Raw genomic sequence first — 21,303 nt, forward strand, 5'->3', positions numbered from 1 at the left:
CACACTTTGCCAACTACGGCCTTTTTTGAAATGAGAACCGTGCGCTGTAGAGGGCCGGTAATGATGATGATGATGATGATAGACTATTGCGATGTTAAGCCACATTTATATTCTGAAAAGCCATAAACAATTTTAATAAAATAAAGTTTCGATTTTCTATGAAAATGTAAAAAAAATTGCACAGGCAGACTAAATGCTAAAAAATAAAACTATTTACTAGCTAAATACTTAAATAAAAATTTATTTAATACCAGTTTAATACTAATAAAATAAAATAAAAATCAGTCTGACAGTTGTATAGCAGTGAGGCTTCTTAAAATTATAAGGAATTTATTTCTGGTCTTCAACATCATTGTTATCCTTGATTTCTTTTTGCACGGGACCAGTTTGCTGGATGGGGACTTTTCTTTCATTCTTCAGAGCAGATGGTTTTCTTGGAGCAGTCACTGTTAGCACACCGTCCGAAGAAAGCTTAGATTCAACCGTATCCGGATCGCAGTTCTCAGGCAGAGCATATCTCCTCACAAATTGCCTAGAAATGTACCCGTGGTCGTCCTTTTTCTCTTCATGCTTTCCTTCAACGATTATATATCCATCGGCTGTCTTCACACTGATTTCCTCGGGAGCAAAATGTTGGACGTCCAAATTGACTTGGATTTTGTCTTCATCCGTCTTGATATTGGATTCAAGTTCGCGTGCAGCTCTGGCCAGCTGTTGCCACGGTTTGAAATAGTTTTTGGGGAGCATAGGTACGGTCGCAACGGTCAACATGTCGTTTGGAGTCATGGGTAGTCCAAAATCTTGATATAGCAGTGGATTCGATCGGTAACCCGGCCAGTTGGAACGGAAGACGTATGGCAGAAGAGACATATTCTCCGTTAATTCACAGATATTCAGAATAAAGCACGAAAACTAACTTTTTAGTCTTAAGTTCAATAGTTTTTAAACTGGGACTCTTGTCGCTTCGCAAGTGAACGCTTCGTTTGTTTCAATTCAAATACATGACTCGCGCACAGCCGCTAGCCTTTTTATACCCGTCGCGCCATCTATTGAGGAGTAGGCAGTAGAAGTTTCTCGAAAAGTTTAGAGAGCGCATGCGCGCCGTGTCGCTTAGCAACATAATAATCAATAAGAAAGTTCCCGAATTTTGCCGGCCGGCGTTATCTGATGTTATTTGTATACTGATATACAATGGCATTATTTACCGGCTTTGTTGTTTTTATCTATAAATGCAACTGTTTTACGATTACTCGAGATCTTTCTGCAGTTTATTTGTAGGTATGTCAATGTATGAAAAATATACTCGTATTAATGTAGCATACCGGCCTAGCTTTTTGTGTTATAGCTAGGTAGGTACCTACCTATAAATAACGAGACTTATAAAAAAGTCTAATTAGCATTATTAATAATTTATTGGTAGCATGTTATGGCCGATGGCCGTCGAATATGTCTATAAACGAACTAGGTACGAGGTACCTACCTATTATTGTTTACACTTAAAAACTCCTTCGGACAGATAGGTAGATGAAGGAACCACAATACAATATTTTTGCTTCTAGAAACAGAGGTACCTAGGTGGTTCCTACTTAAACTTACCTGTTGGACCTGCAACTCCTTACAAATTACAATAGGTGTTTTTATTATTTATTTCCTTATTAATTTATTTAATATGGTTACAGATATTTTAATAAAATATTACCTACGTAGGTACCAACATAAAAACTAAAATACATGTAAATAAAAAGTACCTAGTCTTAAGTGAAATCTATATAGGTAGTTATACGCGGCATTGTAAAAGAACTGCGAAAGCCACGGCCCAAGTATTCTACCAGACCAGACCAGAATTTGGTTACTCCTTCAGGAGATAGGACCTGGGACCTTCGCTTATGAGAGAGCGCTTATCACTGTACCCACAAAATTAAAAACATACAGAACCCTGAATCAGCTATTATTGCGTGCTTAAACTCTCCAAAAACAGTGTAAACGTCCCGCGCACGTCACACTTCACATCCGCGTAATGTTACTCAATTATTATATATACCTAGTAAACGAAGAAAGTAGTAAAATAATTAATGTCACCTGGTAAATGGAGTGATTTAACTAACAGCCTGTACACGGTTTCTGTATTTTCTTAATTCTGTGAATGTACATATGCATATCTGCAAATCTTTTCTTTTTACAACAAATTGTGAGAGTAAAGATTTTATTTTCTTTCTTTTTAAGGATTTCTAACCTACCTAGGTATGTACTTAAATACTAAGCCACATCAATTAAAGTAGGTACGTAGGTACCTGCTTACGAGTTCGTAATTTAGTAGTTGTACCTATTTAATTACGACACATTGCAATGACAGTTAAACAGTCAAAAGAGCAAACTGGTAAGTGATAATATGGCCATAGTTTAACGTTTATTTTGTTGTCGGTACACCTACCATAGTGGGCTAATAGAAATAGGTCTAGATAAACACACTATAGTGTTTATAAAATATTTACCTAATGTATTCTAGTTTTCTGATACTTATAAAAACTAAATGGTTCCAATCATAAAACTCGAGTATGTACAAATATAACCTTCATTATGTATACTGACCTACCCCAAGGCGAAAGCTCGAGAAAAACGCGCGCAGTCAGCTGTGTGCGACAGCGATACGAAATTCTAGAACCGACGCGACGCGACGGGTCGATGACTTTGTCCTTGCAGGGGTTCTCAACTAACGCGTAGCTTTGTAATTTGAACATTTTATAATTTTGTTAAAATAATACTTATACTGAATAACCTATATTCTTCTGTTGCTACGTTACGTAACGAATAAAAAATTAAGCAATCATAGGAAGGCTCACAAGTGTTAACTGCTTACGCCTGAAGGGACAAGCAATACAGGGAAACTAATAAGGCACAATAAAAAAATGTGGAATTATAAAAACAAAGGTTTAAATTTTATGCAGAAATAATCAAATGAAAGTTCAATTCAATTTTACGTTCAATATGCATTACCATTCCAACAGCTTCTGCATTGATGGCTAACATAAAAAGCTTAATATTTAGTTACATTATTTAAGCTTTATTTTCAAATCAAAATGTGTTCGTTTATCTTTCCTTTGCACTGCAATAAAGTAATAAAGATAGTATAGATGACGATGATGAAAAGTTTTGCAGAAGATTGTAGTACTTTTGAAGTTGACAGGGGCGCCGTATTAGACAGGAGCCACATTACTGGAGGTCCACTGCATGTGTTTACAATCGTTTAGGTGTTTAAGGATCAGATAAAAAGCGAGAGAAATAAAAACGGGACACCAAAAAAATGCGACTCCACGTATTGAATAGCAAATTTCAACAACTTCAATAGTCTGAATCTTACGATCCAAGTCCAATAAATCTTATAAACACAGCAATAAGTGGAAAATTTTAAAAAAGAAAGTCTAATAACCTTTACTGTGAGGAAAAGTTAAGTTATCTAAGTGAATAAAGAAAAAATAAGTCACATCTGCACGCAGCATGTACCTATAGGCTATCATGGTACACTCAGAACGTCAAAATAATTAAGACTTTCGGATACACGGAAACTATTGAATATGTATACTGATATGTGGCCAATGTGGTCATCAAAATGAAAATGGCTAAAGCCTCTGGACACGACGGACTGAGTGTGGAGCACATTCTGTACGCAGGTGATACAATTTTTTGTGTGTTGGCAGAATTATTTACTATTTGTGTAAACTCAGAATATCTGCCAAGAAACCTCATGAAAACAGTGGTAAAAAGACACAGATGATGGTTTTTCGTGCAGGTAAAGGTCCGGAGAATATCCCGTTGGTTTTCTTGGATGGAATTCCTATAGAAAAGGTAGATAGATTCAGGTACTTGGGGCATATTCTCACTGAAGATTTATGTGACAACCTCGACATTGAACGTGAACGTAGGGCTCTGGCTGTTCGGTGTAACATGCTCGCACGCCGTTTTGCAAAGTGTAGTGAAGAGGCGAAGCTGACACTGTTTAGGGCTTACTGTCAATGCCTCTATACGTGTCAGCTTTGGTTTAACTACAATAAAAATGCACGTAGCAGTATCAGAGTACAGTATAATAACGCATACCGAATTCTGATGAAACTGCCTAAATTCTGAAGTGCGTCGAACATGTTTGCCGATGCCAGAATACCAGACTATTTCGCGCTTATTAGATCTCGAGTTGCAGCCTTCTGGTTCCGTATACGCAATTCCAAGAACGGAATCCTTGGTGTATGCTACGAGTACCCGGAGAATCCTATTGTAAAGAGCTGGCTTGCCGTGCATCGCGACGGAAACCGTAAATAGTAGGTTATACGGGTACGAACCCTCTTTTGGGGTAATTTATTATATTTTATTTGTATTTTTCTTTTAATGTTTTTCATTTCATTTATTATTTTTTAGATCTTTTAAAATACTATGCTACTTTTTTACGTGTATATTGAGATGGGTTTTACCTGAATTAAACAATTATTATTATTATTATTATTACTGCCGTTTGAAAAATCCAGTCAGTGGTGATCGTGACACCATTGACTACTGTTAACACTTTAGTGCACCACAAACAATTCTAATGCCACAGTAGATGCTTATGGTCTCAATTTATACCCTACAATCAATATATTACTTAACTACTTAACTTTAATATTGATTTTAAGATTCCTTATTACTTTTTAGCTTTTATCTGAAGTTAAAAAAAAAATTTAAACGATCATAACAAATATTATTTTTCAATGCGAACTAATACTTGAGAACCCCTGGCCATGTCGGCTCAATACGCTCTGGAATTTTCTACTTGCTACTAGATGGCGCTGAGCTAACCATATAAAACGAACGCAATGTAAGGCAGCGTCAGTTCTGAATTGAATTTCGAGTCGTTAACTATAATATTGGTGTGATACGCTGCTACTAGCAAACCCTACTTGTATTTACTACGTGACAAAATCACTGAGAAGAGTCACCTCAAGAATTCAATATGTCTCTCATTCCGTTTATGTTCGAAGAGCTACCTTTTGTACGTCCCCGCCGACTCAGGGACCAGCATTTCGGCCTGGGGTTAACACCTGATGATCTTTTAACCGCTGTTGCTGCTGGACCTATGCTTAACGCGGAATACTACCGCCCATGGCGTCACGTTCAAGCGGCAGCCAGAGATCTAGGGTCGAGCATTAAGACTGATGCAAAAAAATTTCAAGTCAACCTCGACGTCCAGCATTTCGCACCAGAGGATATCAACGTTAAAACCGTCGACGGATACGTTGTGGTGGAGGGGAAACACGAAGAAAAGCAAGACAAGCACGGTCTTATTTCCCGCCAGTTTGTGAGGAGGTACGCACTGCCGGAGGGCACTTTGCCCGAAACGGTTGAATCGAAGCTCTCTTCAGATGGAGTACTGACGATCACCGCGCCACGGAACGTTCCAGAATCTGTTAAAGGCGAGAGACAAGTTCCTATCGCGCAGACTGGGCCGGTGCGGAAGGAAATTAAAGATCAACAAGAAGGTACCAATGGGAATCCTCAATAAACAGTGAACTTTTAAGTTTTAAATATCCAAAGATTTGGCAGTGCCATTTTGAGACTGATTTTTTTTTTGTGATACTGTGTAACTTTCATGTTTATGTTACGTTATGCAACTTTAAGTATTGTAATTTAAAGTTATATGTTTAATAAAGGTTATTAATTCATACTTAAGCTGTTGTTTTTTTTTTACGTTAAAGACTTGAAGTTGCAGTGGTGCAAAGTTGCAACTACTACCTAGTGGGTTACTGTTTTAAACTGAGTACTGACCCACAGTACGAGATTGTCTCCCTGGCGTAGTGGAGACCGCTGTGTCCTTAAGTAAAAGGTCCCGGGTCCGATCCCGGCAAGGGGGCTATTCGGGTATTTAAAATTTCTGAATTTTCTCTGGTATAGTCTGGTGTGACTGGAAGGCTTCGGCCGTGGCTACCATCCTACAGAAAAAAGGCAAGTAGGATGTCGCGTAGAAACTTCATCGGTTTATAATATAACTGCATTTAGCTTGCTTACCTACTAGGTATTTTATGGTGGCCCACGTCAGACAACAACAACAGTACAACAGTAAGTTCGGTTTATATGCGGCATCGTAACGTTAAATCGCTTGGAGTCACTTTGTCAGTAAGTTCGTAACGGCTTGACCCATAAGACCAGACCAGAGAAAATTCAGAATTTTTACATTTCCAAATTGCCTCAATAATTGCCTATATATCTTCCAATCTGCCTGTTAGAACCCGGGACCTCACACTTATAAGACCAATGCTCATTCAATCAGATTGCTCAGCAGGAGACAGTAGTTTCCCCGGACAGGATGTAAATGTATCTTCTCCCACAGGTGTATCAAATCTTGGAGCACTGGCGCACAAGTGGAAATAATATCCAATAATATGTGTATTAATAAACAGGGGTAAACTTCTCCTATTCCGAGTTCCCGTGCTTTAGCAGGTGCTTTAACGTTAATTATATCCCCTGTCAGGGGATATAGTCGGGGGATATAATTTTTGTCTCCTGCCTGAGCTAGCCCTGCAGGGAGGTTTGCCCCTTCAACCCCTAACGTACCCTACAAACCTATCTATGTTGCTGTCTGTACATTAAATAACACAACCATTTTTTTTTATATACAAAACATTTTATTAGCTACAACAAAATTACAGAACCTTGTAGGTGGGTAAATAATACAATATAATAATATTATGATTTTACGTACTCGTATGTAATAATGTGTATAAAACAGTTTTACTTTAGAAGCTCAGTTATTGCATATCACTACAGTGCTGTGTTCACATTTTTCCTTTTCTTCAATGTCGGCTTCGAATTTTTATAATCTACACGCCTTTTTCCCTAAAATATAAAAACAGAGAGTTTTTACTAACCGATGCCTCCGTCGGAATTTAATTCTCAACAATTCGTAAGGGGTTATTTCTACCATTACGAATTTGCTAAAACAAAAATGGTAGCATTTTTTTTTGTTATGGCAATATAACAGTGAAAGTCTTAGGTATACTAAACTTCCCGGTAAAGTGACTTGATACTTGACTTGATGTGAATTTTTTTATTGTTAATTTCAGAAAATTTATACAAGAAATTATACCGCGGTTGATCGCCTCATCTTTTGACAGAAAGGCTGGCTGGCTCATTTTGTGCAAGGATCACCCCGGCTGTTCAGAGCTGAAACGCAGCCATCATTCTTGGCACCATCCCTCACGGTCATGATCTCATGCGTAGGTAATAACTGTTGTATTCTTATGCGTTATAAAGGGTTAACGTTTTCTTGCCAAATTCGATCACTATTTCGTTTTTCAAACATTTAATTTGTATAATGTATTCACGAAGATCCAATTGACATCCAAATGGTCATAAACAAAGTTAAAATGTAATAACGTATTCCAGACTGGAAGTTGGAACACAAAAGCTTCAAAGAAAGTAAGTCGACGAATATCCTAGCAGAAGAGCAGAAGTTAGGCCTCAGCATAAGTAATCTTACTAATCAAGTGCCCATCACAGTTTGTAAAAGAAATGCGTTCCATATTTAAATTAGCAAATTTCTTAAACGGTACGCTGGAAGGTCGCTTATGGAGCTCGTTCATGTAATATATATGTGGGTAGTTTTAGATGTCTCAATTTAATATATTTTACAGTACATTTGAATCTTCAACGCATTCTCAGCTTTAAACGCACAGTCTTCCTGGTTAGATTTTCGATTTTGTTAAATCAAAATAGCCCCTAAGAAACCTCGGTATCACCAATTTACTTGGTCGAGATTTACTGGTTTTGTGGAGAAGGTTTTAAGCCGCACTATCAATTAGATGCTTCGAAGTCAGCCATTAAAAAGTGACCTAACTCAAAAATAATGTTATTCGATAATTTCAGCTGGTTACAAAGTATTATTGTTGTCGGAGGCACCGATTTTATCATGTAGGTTTCGGAACTAGAAAGATTTGTTTGTCTGTACCTCGTCAGTCTAGAGTTCTGACATTTTCTATAACAGTGCGTTCTGACATATTTTCACTTTATTGAAATTCACGACGTCATAACATCCATGACAGTTCGTAGGCTTTTGACTTTGACGACGTCACAAAAAATCTTTCGTGGTTACACATTTTTTGATGCTATAGATATAATTTTTCAACGCAGATATATTTAGACGTGTAGATCACTTTTCCAAGCCGATATTAAATTTTTCTACAATAAGTAAAATGTATTATGATTGCTATACATTGAAACTACACGTAACTTTACATCAGTATGAACTAATACTACAATATGAAAAGTTCGATCTGCCGTATTATTATGAAATAGAAAGAAACTAACAATTAATTGTTATTTAACTATTGGGCTTTGAAAATAATTTGTCCATCAATTTAATAAAAATATTTTTATCCAGTTAAATGATATTTTGCTTAAAATCTTAAATATTTGAATGTTCTTAACTTATTGCTTTTAAATTTTGTCACATTGTTGCACTAGATTACATAAATTCTATGATTATTAAGAAATACAAAACGTATATGATCTGGGTCAACATCAATTAGATAAATACTGAAAAAGTTAGGAAAAAATAAGGAATCACTAATGCACTCCGTATTTGCAATGGTTTTTATTTCTATTTCGTCTGTAATGGACAGATCGTACAATTCTAATAAAACAAGAAATATAAGGTGGTGCTAATGTGATCTTACACTTTCTAAATAAGATTTAAGGTATGGTTAAACCAGTGCATTTACCTCGCGTCAGAATTGGCTTGCTTTGCGTCCTATTTGCGACCAATTATAACAAGTATCTTGTCAAAACTGGCATGGCGGTGTCTTGAGATTGTTTGTAACGTTTAAGCGTACACTGCAAAAGCCTGTATAACGCTAAGTCTACAATGACAAGTCTAGGTAATGAATGTCATCCATTCACAATATTTTAGTAAAATAGCATGCTAAGGTAAGTTTAGAAAGTGTACAATTGCACTAGCACAATATTTCTATAAAGCGCTATATCTTACATATTTTATAGCTTAGGTCAGCAGTGTCTTTACGAATAACTACTGAACGATAGTGTGGAGCTATGAAATATATAATTTTCTTCTATAGGTAATTTATTAATTATTTAATAGCGTAGTGAGCTCACACACAAGTTTATAGCGACAGGTAAAATAATAAAAATATAAATACAAAAATGCCTATTTGTAACATAAAAATAGGCATTATACGAATAGTATTAATACGAATAATATAAAACATCATAACTATAATATATTCTTGTTTAAATTCATTTTTGATATGTGTTAATTACTAACATTAGGTAAATTATACCAAAACAAATGAATAAAATACATATATTTTGCCAGCATTATTATCTGAGAGTAGGTTAAATTCCTAAATAATATTTTATTAAAATTATATCTACACAATTTACCATGGTAGTCAAAACCACAAATAGTTTAATAAAATTCATTTTAATTATTTAATTATTAACAGACATACATTACGTGAAGCGTTTTAAAATCATAAAGCGTATCAATTATCAACATTTAATTTTTTTTAAATAATTTTTGTTAACATTTAAATTATGCCACGTAAAAACAGTTATTTTTTAAATATAATAAATGTTCAAATGTATTAACGAAAAAAATATACGGAATTTTATGCCCTTTTTGTTTTTCTTGACTTATTTTTGTCTGTTATATATATGTCATATTGAATGTGTCATGATAATTTATCGTCATGTTTCTACGTAGCTTTTGACCTGCATGGATGACGTCAATTGCATTTGAAGTTACATGCACATATTGCATGTAAAAATAGTAAGTCGTAATTATTACGCCCAAAATACCTTTTATAATTTCTTCTCATACAATAAATTATAAGTTCAGCTCTTATTGAAATGGTATTTCCAGCAAAAGATGTGTCTATGAGTACAAGTATGCAAATTGACGTCATAATAATTAGTAGTTTTGTGCATATTTACTATATTAAAACACATAAAGGCAGAATTTTTTATGAGTTCTTCATTTAAGCTTCCTTTTAAAGTCTTGAGGGTTAAATTAATGTACTGTATGTATAAATCGTTGTCAAATTTTTACGTGCTTATATTAACATACAAATATATAATATATAATAATATAACATAGCTTATTATTTCACTGTGAAGAATTGTTTGTATGTTTCAATATTTGTTACTATAAATATCTAAATTGATTTATGTAGAGTGCAGTGCTTTGTGTAAATAATTAGCAATTTTTTTTAAGTTTATTTAAATTAAATATTTCAGATTTTTGTATCCGTAAATATTTTTTATCTATATATTTTTTCTATTTACATGGAAGGCATGAGGCGTGCATTTTGATTAATAGGTATGTTTAATTTAAAAATACCTCTGCTTGGAAAATAATATTAGAATAAATAAAATCCATATATTATAATATCAAGAATTCTCATATGAAATAACAAGGAATCAATTAACATCTAAAACGAAATAAGAACATTTAAATTTAGAAACATTTTATCTATTTTTAATATAAGTATCTAAGTACCATTTTTTTCTATTTTCTAAGTTACGACACTTTGCTTTGCAACATCTAACGCTAGAAATATAAATATAAAATTGAGCTTTATTGATATGTATCGTTAGATCAATTTTGCAAGATCGAGTTAACAGTGAGATTTTTATAACACAAGGGATGCAATTTCTTAAAATAAAGATCATCATTCGGAAAGAAAGATTCGGATTAATTTAGTGTACAACGAATCTAAAAAATCTTCAGGGTTTAGTCATTTGGGCTCACACGAAAAGCAGCCTTGTCTCGAACATTCATCTACACATTAATAAATCATAACGTCAATCAGCACCGATTTATGCCGATCAGCGTATGTGTAAAGCACAACCTTTGTAATAAAAATTACAAATGATCATCTTGATATCTACCCACTGTTTACAATAGATGTCACCCATATCACCTCAGTGCGCCCGAATGTGTAAGTTCAGGACTATCTATGCTTAGTTAGGGCGTAAAAGAAGGACAATTAAACAAACACACTATCGCATTTATAATATTATTAAGGAATTAAGGATTGCTGGTTGTATGTAGCCCTTTTTAATTTTATCTAATAAAGTTAAGGTGTCAAGTGCACAAACATTTATAATAAAATCCCGGAAATAGTTAAAGAAAAAGAACATACAAACATATTTGGAAAATTATTGAAAAAATTACTTGACTAGAGAAAGCTTATTATAAAATTAATGACTAAGTCCGCCTCTCCATAGTTACAGGGGCCTCACAGGGTTCCATTTTTATATTATAATATATGTGACATTGCGATGTAATTGTAACTGTATAAATAAATAAATAAGTGGTTAAAATGCTATATACGAAAAAACACATATTATTAAACATAGACTAGAGTGAGATTAACTTTATTGTATGGAGGGTAGAGGTAAGGAGGATCATCTGTGTATATGAAAAAGTGTCGTCAAAATGTATTAAATTAGGATGGCGCCACATTTGCATCAAGGTAACTCTTAAAAGAAGCGCCAATTACAAATATTGTTAGAGTAGGCTTGAAAAATAAACAAGGAAGTAAGGTTATATTTACCACAATATTTTGTACAACGTAAGTTGTTGAAATTCTCAATAATTAACTACTTTAGTCGATAATGACATTAAATTTTGTAACTCGGCATACTTCAATTCATCTACGATTGCTGGCCCGACTCAAAGCCATCGTAGAAGCAAAAAAATTTCTCAACGACGAGCAATTCGGCTTTCGAGCCAAACACTCAAGCATCCACCAAGTGCACCGCCTGACGGAGCACATATCCAGAGGTCTCTTTGAAAAAAGATACCCGCTGCTCACAGGAGCAGTGTTCTTCGACGTAGCCAAAGCTTTCGACAAGGTTTGGCATGCGGGCTTAATATATAAGCTTCACGACCAGGGCATCCCAGATAGAATCTTGCAACTGCTAAGAGACTATCTGAGCGATCGCACCTTCCGTTACCGGATAGATGGCACTCTGTCATCTACCAGACCCATACGAGCCGGAGTCCCTCAGGGCTCTGTTCTATCACCCCTCCTATACGCGCTTTACACTAGCGACATACCAAAGAGCCCCTACGTAGAGCTAGCCCAATTTGCGGATGACACCGCCCTCTATACAACATACCGAACCATACCTCGCATCATATCCCGCCTCCAAAAGGCCATCGAGCGCTTAGGCGCTTGGTTTCGCCAATGGATGATAGAGGTGAATCCGGATAAAAGCACAGCAGTGCTTTTCACTGGACGAGCCCGCCCTGACCTCAGGGACAAAAGGGACCTTAACTTATTCAACCGTCCTATACCGTGGCAAAAGACAGCCAAGTACTTGGGTGTAACTTTTGACAGTCGCTTTAACTTCGCAGATCGCATTAACGCAGCCCGTAACAAGGCTGCCTTCGTTCTCGGTAGACTCTACCCCATGTTAAACAGACGTAGCAAGTTGTCACTTCGTCATAAAGTGACACTCTATAAAACCTGTGTCCGCCCCATCATGTCATCTACATCATGTATCATGTGAAAATCTACTTTGAGAAGTCTATCCGACATCCCAACCCTCTCATAGTTGCGGCTTCTTTTTACTCACCCAACCTTAGCGCCACTCTCAACAAGAGGAGGCCTAAACATATCCTTCACGACCCTGACGATCAGATTACTACTGACAATGCTCCCTATCAGAACACACAATCAACCTATGCACAGCGTCTTCGCCGGCGAAGACGAGGTCCCCGACTTCTAACGTCAACCGGACGTGGGCTCGCACCACGTTCTCGGAAGCGTGCGGATTAATCACCGTCCGTAACCCTTTCACTCCAATCGTCGCCTGAGCCGAGGTTCGGCCTCACATGAGGCGCCCTCAGGCCGACGATCCCTTCGCTTCTTCGAGCCCTAGGGTTCAAACTCTTCCTGGCAGAGCCCCATTCCGAGGCTCGCCAACAAGCCCGCGTTACGCTGTTAAAATCATTAGGGTTAATCAGTTACACACAATCCGAAAAAAAAAAAAAAAATCTATGATTGCTACATTCATACCATACCAGCGCCATTGTGGAGGATTTTTGAACTGTTATTTAGCGCATACAACTGGACACTTTTTCAACTTTTCTCCCATATAAGATGACTCTCCTTACCTCTACCCTCCATACTTTATTGCAAGTTTTATGTCGGTAATAAGTCAATTCAGTAATCATAAACACAGTAAGGCGGTAGGTAATTCGAATCTGCTCAAAGAGTAAAATTAACAGCAACGCAAGGATTGTATTTCCATGGTTATAAATAACATATTTTTAAACAAAGCTTGGTTACTGAAGGTTTTAAAAATTCCAAGTATAACCTCGGTGTTTGCTCCGAATAAGCAATTTTTATTAATAAGATCAGTAACGATTAAATAACTTCAGTCAAGGCTAGAGTAGAAGAAACAAATAGTAGAGTAAAGAAGGAAAACTGAATTAAGACTGCGAATAGTTTAGTCAGTTAGCCAGCAATATAATCTATAAGAGTTTGTACATCAAATAGTTATTTAGTTTTTAGTTACTGTACACTTCTTCTAAAGACGTCACTAACATTGTTAAAACTCTTTAGAACACAAGAATCTATGTCTACTTCAAATTAAAGCTTCTCTTTTTACCAACAACGCATTACCAAAGTAATGTACCTGATATACATTTTGTCTAAATGTTGCCTACTTATGTAGCTAATGTGACGGACAAAATTCAGCAAATCTTTGTTAAAACCATATTGGAAGAAACCGATATAGTTGTTAAACTGAAAGCTATTCGGATATGTCAGCTTTCATAAAATTTTGGTTAGAATATACAGTGGCGACTGATCATCGTGATTCAAAATGTGACGAGTGTACATCCGCCGCTGTCTGTGCATTTGTAGTAGAATGGTTGAAAACCTTTTAAAAATCTACAGCTGCAGATTGAATGGAACGGTAATTAAAAATATCATGATGCATTACAGTTTAACAAAAAGACATTCTATTCTTATCATATCGGTAAAGTGCATAACTTATTTGGTTGTATAGCGCTATTGTATTTTACTTTATTATTGCATCAGCGTTTTGAACATTATATAAGTAACTTTTAAACGTTTGCTAACAATTTTGCCCGTCCGTGTGACCTAAACGTGCACTCACATCGATGATTATAATCTCTAGTTACACTTATCTAACAGAAAGGCGCATTTTCTACAACAGACTACTCCTAAATATGAGATCCGACATTATCGTTACAGACAGCACAAAAAATTTCTGCACATATAAACAATTGTATCATTAATTAGAATCAATAATTACACCAAAGGTGAAAGTACCAATAAATGGCAAAAGCTATCAAGTGAAAAAAGATTAAGAAGATGTCGATGAAAATAGGTATAAAGGAAAAGAAACTAGAAGATCTGTCTATAGAGTTAACAGAATACGAAAATAATACTAAGAGTGGAAAAGGCGTAATACACTTATTTACAAAACCCAGCCTTTAAGATCGACCTACAAGCACCAGTTCTAAGTCGGAAATAAAACGAAATACACTTAACTATGATATGTTTAGTTATCATCTCAGTCTTCATACTACTACTAGAGTCAGTCCTAAGCTAACGGATTTAACGATCCCATAAGAAGAGGACGCGATTTTTCAAAACAGAATTCACCATAAAGCTTCTCCGAATTAATAATAGTACATCCAATTTCGTAATACACATCTCTAGAAAAATATTTAGGTATAATTGCATTAGCAACAAGTTCTTTTAAATTAGTATATATTGTAATACTCACAGCTTTTATGATATGTTTCGTTTCCTTAAATTTATTTATACCTAATTTACTTATGTCTATGTCTTCTGTGATATGTGTTGTTTGTGCGTTACCTAAAGCGAGTGCATTGTGCGAATTATCAATATAATTTACAACAACTACATTATAATATTCAATAAATTCTTCGTAACATTTTAAAATAGATAGAAAAACATTTACAATAAATCTCTTTTTGAAAAAAACAATCTCTAACCAATTTGAAGATAATTTAGGTTCCACGTTATATCTATCGATATCGGATAAATTCGATATAAAATTGACGATAGTTATATTAAAAGAGGCGGTCACTAGAAACAAAGAGGTAAATTCTTTGAAATAATAGATAAGGGTAATAAGGGAGATTATAATATACAATTTGATGTCGGGTCTGTTAGAAGTGATGGCGGAACTGGGCGGTGTAGGATATACGACGTCTACTTCAGCAATTTTAAATATAGACAGAAGGAGATGGGAAGAAATATCTTCATGTTGTGAGTTGATTCGGCTCTTCACAACCTTGAGAACATCGATACATGCCTCCTGAAAAGAAATAGAAAGAATTTGTATGGTAAATTATTAGTCTCTTCAACACAAAAACGAAATATAAAAACACAACTTACAAGAAATTAACACAAATTATTGACATCTTTATTACGTCTGTTAAACGGAACAAATAGGATTGCGTTACAATTGATGAATTTATTTTTTACAAGGTTACTTGGAAGCCGCCAGCTATGCTATGATCTCTACTAATATAGAATAATGAATTTAGAAAACTGTATAATATTGATGTTGAAAAAGAGCAACTGCAAAGTTTCTTGCCGAGTCTTTCCCGAGATCTAGAATCTGCTTTCCGAACTAGATTTACTACTAATAGGCAGATTTCATGTGCCTATCAAACAAAAGTTATCTCCTTCCTATCGTTAGTCTCCTTGGGATAAATTAATTTTGAATGAGTGATATTGTTACACCAATTTTTATTTATTATTTTTATGAAAGCGTTAATTATCTAACTGTATTTTTAATGAGGTTCACCTTTTCTTTATCCAGCAACGCTTCCCCTGCCTCCTTAAGCGCTTCTTGTTCCTTTGGAGGAACGCTTGCTGATATGATGACATTTTCATTGCTGATATTGAAGAGAGTTAGGGTGCAATTCATCTGGAACGTAATGGCCAATGTTAATCATCATGCACCCTTTAACGGCCTACTATAGGGCACGGGACTCAGCATGAAAAGGCTCGTCGCCGTAGTCCACCATGCTGGCCAAGTGCAGATTGGTGGACTTCACCTCGTTCTAATTCGGTCTCCCGAACGAAAAGCCGAAGCCTTACCCACTAGGTATTATGGCTTCAATGTTACTACAATGTCGAAATGTTTAAAATATAGGTAACGTAAGTTTTTTTTAACACAGAATTAACCAGATAAATTGATGGATCTGATTTACGTTTGTATGCACGTACAAATAATATAAAACAGAAGCAAATGTCAGATGACGTGTTGGATTAGTGAACCGCACAAAGCTATATAATTGCGACACGCTTCCAGTTCAGTGATAGGGCAATAATTACTGTACTTGTTCCTTACGAAATAAATCAATCCGATGTTGTGTTAAGAGAATGTAGGACTAACAGTTTGGTTCAATTTGTAACACTTGCAAACAGAGTAACACTTTGTGGAAAATGCAAAGATCACGTCTTCAAAGTGCGTCATCGCGATCGCGTTACACACACACACACACACACACACTCACACACACACTGTCACAAAAAGCTATAATCTGAAAAGGGGTTTTCCATACTTCTCCATGATGGACGACGTGCAAGTACTGCTGTAGTAGTCGGACCGCATCTTCTGCGCCCAATCCCGTGTGAGGTCTGAGAAGTGCCTCGTCTACAGCGCTGAAGCCGAGCAATAGATAAACGCCCTCCGGAAGCTTGTATTCTCCTGAAAAAAAAGGTAATATTTAAGCGACCTTTTTCTTAGTTTTCTTATTGGATGATAGTTCATTTGTCTTTAATAGAGAGCGTCAGATTTGTTCCGTTTGCCGTAGTGATACATGGGACATAACACTGCGGCTTAATCCCTCGTCTGGTGACACAGACTGGCTTTTTTTTGCGTGAAGAATCAGCAGCATCGGTGCGCATCGGTGGACTCTACACCTGAGAACATTATCGAACTCTCAGGTATGCAGGTTTCCACTCGATCTCTTCCGTCACCGTTGAAGCAAGTGATATTTTAATAACTTAAAACGCTAGCACGCACCGCTAACTTTTCTCAGTTATAACTTAGAAAAGTTAGCGGTGCGTGCTGGAGTTCGAACTCCGCTCCCCGAAAGTGAAGTCGAGCTCCCACACACTGCGCTATCGCCGATTCAAAAAAGTTGTCTGCTAGTCATTATATCAGAAGTTTTATAGCCTAAGATTTATTTACCAGGATTAGGCCTCATGCAGATGAAGGAGCCAGAATAGCAGTAGCAACGCCCGCGGTAGGCTTGGTAGGCCGGCGCCGCGTGCGAGTAGTGTGCGAGTCGAGACGAGCAAGGAGCACGGGGAACACAGGCCACCTTGCACGACACTTGCAATGACACTTCACATACACACAGGTCAGTGCACTCGGCTAATTCAGCCGAACGGTAAAGCTGTGGGAAAGATACGAGACAAGTTATTTTTAATATGTGAATTAAAAATTTAAGAAACCTTCAATATCGTGTACATTATTCAACTAATAAGATATTTAGGGTCTCACAGCGATTAAAAAATTCACGCAGTGGCCTCGTGGCTTTCAATTCACGAAGTTTACTATCACTATCACATCAAAATAATCCACAAAATACTGTTGATCGACAAATAGCTTTTATTAGATACCAAAAAAGAATTTGTCCGATAGTTTTAGATTTAGGCATGGTTTTGCCAATTGTATATTTAAATGTAAAATTAAATGAATTATAGAATTAGAGGAAGAAGAAAGGCTATTTGATAGCAAATAGCGATACAAACTCACACGTCTCGTTTCTCCCATTTTGATGTACTGCGCCTGGTCATCACTCTCCGGCTTCTTCACGATACAATACTTTGCTGGTTCCATAGTTGTTGTCGGCCTCGGTGTTGTTGTCGTGGTCGTCGTCGTCGTTGTTGTTGTGCTGGTTGTTGTCGAAGTGGTCGTTGTCGCTACAGTTGTTGTTTCAGTGCTCGTTTCAATCACAGGCTCTGATATTTGCGCGATTTCATTCGGTCCAACCGTTTGTTCTGACATTGTCGTAATTGGGCTTAGCTCTTCGCGGTTTTCCTTTAAAAGACCGATTTTTGAAATATTGATATTTGGAAACTATAACAGTAGTATATGGAGTCCCTTATACTAATGTTATAGTTTCCAAATGTACAGCAGTAGTACAGCCTGTACTGCTGGTGTATAGAAAACGGCGTCCTCGAATTTTGCTATCGATAACTGTAGAATAGGTAGTAACTTAAATAATTTTCTGTAGACGGATCATCAATTCAATAGAAATAGGCTTCCAACGCTGGACAAAGGTCCACATTTTGCGATCTTTTGCAGTTTTTGTCCAACGACCCCCTTCGACTCCCTATTTCGGATTGGATTACGAAGAAACATTCTGAGAATAGTACTCTACAGCGCTCGTTGAGTGACTCGGTGTTTTCTCTAGAGGCTCATAGTCAGGGAATCTTGGAATGTTCGTGAAGCACATATTCATTTGAATATAAAAATGGGAAAAGATAACTTGTGGTGTAAATTTCAACTATGAAAACTTCGGTATTAATGTTGTGCTATTTATATTTAACTTTGGTATTTATATTTTCGGCTTTGATAATTATAGTGTTACTGTCTGTATAGATTATGAATAGTGCAGGACCTAGAGTATCCCCTCGATGTAGTTTTAGATATAAACATAAAACTTTTGTTTACCTGCATGACATCAACTTGGGAAGTGCCATGTTGAGTGGTGTGACGGTGGTGATGGGTGGTGGTGCGGTGATGTATGGGCGGTTCTGGCGCGACAGTGATATACCGGATACCGTTGTCGAAAGGAGTAGTCATGAGCAAGGAGCCGTAGGTTTTCACGTGGTAGTCACTTTGGGATTCCACTGAAAATAAAACAAATATTTTAGTGTTCTGGTAAACCTCATCTTTTAGAGGTGTATATGAGATGCTTAAGCAATAGGACCACCTTCAAACACATAGTTTAGTTTGCGAGGTCGTGTGCAGATTTTACTGCCAAGGCGTGCCACTATATGTTGCACATCAAAAAAAATGATGCTGCCAACACCATAAAAACGTGCTCTACGAAGATCTGTTATGTATTTCAAGATGGCTAAATCATAAAAATCATAAAATGGGTTCAAATCATAAAATCAAAATCGTTATATTAAAATTAAATACTTACAATCTGACGATTAATAAAAACTTTTGACATACCTATCTCAAATAATTCTATTTTGTATAACACGTAATTATTTAATATTATAATCTTTTAGTGTAACCATTATTATTACTATATAAAACTAAACAGCTTTTGCTGATGCGTCTATGTCATTTCTTGTGCTCTTCGTATTTTTGATGTTTATTTCACTTTAATGTTCGTCCAGTCTATTCTTAAACTGTTTCAGTGATATAGCAGTCACTAAATCTTCAGGCAAGTCATTCCACATTTGTATAACTCTATTGCTGATAAAGTACTTGAAAGGATTAGACGATACTTGCTGAAATACGAGTTTGAGACCATAGCCTCTTAATTTTGGGTTACTCATTTTTGGAAGTATTTCCTCAAAATTTGGAATGCTGTAACCATGAATAAAGAAAAGTAAATAATCATGTCTGCAATGCCCTGACAGGTTCTCATGTACCTACATAATAGCAAACTGTATGAAATAAATAAATAAATGACAAGATAGATTGGAAGCAGCCAGCCTCGCTCTCATGTCCCGCAAGATAGCAAAATGATTGTAAATGTTGATGTTGGAAAAGAGCAACTACTGAGTTTCTTGCCGGCTCTTCTCGGTAGAACTTCTCGGTCTCTTTCCGAACCGGTGGTGGTAGTCACTACAAACAAACATACTTGACGTTTCAAAAGTGCTTATAAAGTAGGCCTACTTATATCATGAATTTGAATGAATTTGAATTTGAATTTGAATTTGAAATAACTCACCAACGCAAGGGTTAAGCCACAAAAGCCTCTGCCAGCCGAGGCAATCGTACAGCTGAGCGAAATCTGTGCCCCTACAAGCGCAGGCAGCTCTTAGCTGGGTGCCCAGTACAGCCACCACAGCAGCGCGGCATGAGGCAGGGGACCCAGCACAGCCTTGGGTGACTGCGTCAACAGCGCACCACTGCTCGTAGTTCTCCAGACGGATTCTGGAACGGTTTGAATAAAACTTTTTTTTTTATATTCCACTACAAGTTAGTCCATTATTTGCAGTGATGATGCATTCTAAGAGGGTAACGGGCTAACCTGTTAGGGGTATGGCATTTATATTAAGCTCATGCCTCCAATCAGTGTTAATATAGTATATTATTTTATACTATATTAACACGAATTGCAATATGTAATTAACAGTATTTCTGATTTTTTATTATTTTTTAATATAATCATTATTTTGCTGGTTTTATCACTTTTATTACTTTAATGGGAATAACCCATGCTTCACTTTATTTATTTATTTCATTATTTTTATTTATCTATTTAATTTGCCGTATCATCACTCATCGTACCTAAAATGCATGGCAAATGCTGAGCTGTACACCCTTTCTGTCTGGTGTTAGACACAGACATTGCTCCTATGTTGTTACTGTATTTTTATAAGATGTACTGTTTGTAACACTTAACATAAATGAATGTATTTTCTTTCTTTTCTTTCTTTCTAATCGGTTTCTACGCGACATCGTACCCGGAACGTTTAATCGCTCAGTGTATTTAAGCCCACTGCGCCAATCAGCCGTTCAAATAAAAACTAATTATTATAAAAAAAAACCGTGCCATAAGTACAAACTATACGAAAAGCCTAAACAACGGGTGCAGAAAGTCTCATTCCGGTGACCCGTTAATTGATTGGACGCCTGTCAGTTAGTTGTGTCGGCGAAAATTCGCCAAAATTCGGCCATTTTGTCCCTCGGGGTCGTGTCAAACGTTACCTAACGGGGATTTTGGATGAAGAAAATTCTCACTTTTATCTGAATTAACATTTTGGCCGTCACTTTGGCCAAATTTCCAAGCATCTTTTAATGAAAATTAATTAAAGGGCTCTACGGGAATTTTAGTTGTCGAATAGCGGAATGGTTTTGAAATAATTGCCGAATATCGCTCCGGCGAGAATAAACAGTTTGGGCGAAGTCACCTGAACAAACTCATGACTAAAGACGGCTTAGCAACAGTGGCATGCATTGGGTTTCTTACCAGGGTATGCTGCATACAGCAGGAAAATTGCATAAAATGAATTGACCCGGTATATCAGCTACCACTAT

The 21,303-nt window shown here is 36.4% G+C and overlaps 3 protein-coding genes across 3 annotated transcripts in view; 1 reads left to right on the plus strand and 2 right to left on the minus strand.

Annotated features, from left to right (window-relative positions):
- Positions 1–221: 221 nt before the first annotated feature.
- On the minus strand, positions 222–1,011 carry LOC120634539 (protein lethal(2)essential for life-like). The gene has a single exon (XM_039905229.1). The coding sequence runs from the start codon at positions 868–870 to the stop codon at positions 331–333; it is 540 nt and encodes a 179-aa protein (XP_039761163.1). The 5' UTR covers positions 871–1,011; the 3' UTR covers positions 222–330.
- Positions 1,012–4,853: 3,842 nt separating this feature from the next.
- Positions 4,854–5,694, plus strand: LOC120634538 (protein lethal(2)essential for life-like). Its single transcript, XM_039905227.1, has one exon. It carries the CDS (start codon positions 4,979–4,981, stop codon positions 5,525–5,527), a length of 549 nt encoding a protein of 182 aa, XP_039761161.1. The 5' UTR covers positions 4,854–4,978; the 3' UTR covers positions 5,528–5,694.
- An 8,799-nt stretch (positions 5,695–14,493) lies between these two features.
- The window catches only part of LOC120634501, a 70,164-nt gene continuing 63,354 nt past the window's right edge, over positions 14,494–21,303 (minus strand). Inside the window, 8 exon segments of the mRNA XM_039905159.1 lie at positions 14,494–14,667; positions 14,670–15,369; positions 15,865–15,987; positions 16,628–16,773; positions 17,260–17,467; positions 17,830–18,114; positions 18,751–18,929; positions 19,991–20,196. Of these exon segments, the coding sequence (XP_039761093.1) occupies positions 14,603–14,667; positions 14,670–15,369; positions 15,865–15,987; positions 16,628–16,773; positions 17,260–17,467; positions 17,830–18,114; positions 18,751–18,929; positions 19,991–20,196 (1,912 nt within the window). The 3' untranslated portion in view covers positions 14,494–14,602.

This window comes from Pararge aegeria, chromosome 24 (assembly GCF_905163445.1).
Source record: "Pararge aegeria chromosome 24, ilParAegt1.1, whole genome shotgun sequence".
Lineage (NCBI taxonomy): Eukaryota > Metazoa > Arthropoda > Insecta > Lepidoptera > Nymphalidae > Pararge > Pararge aegeria.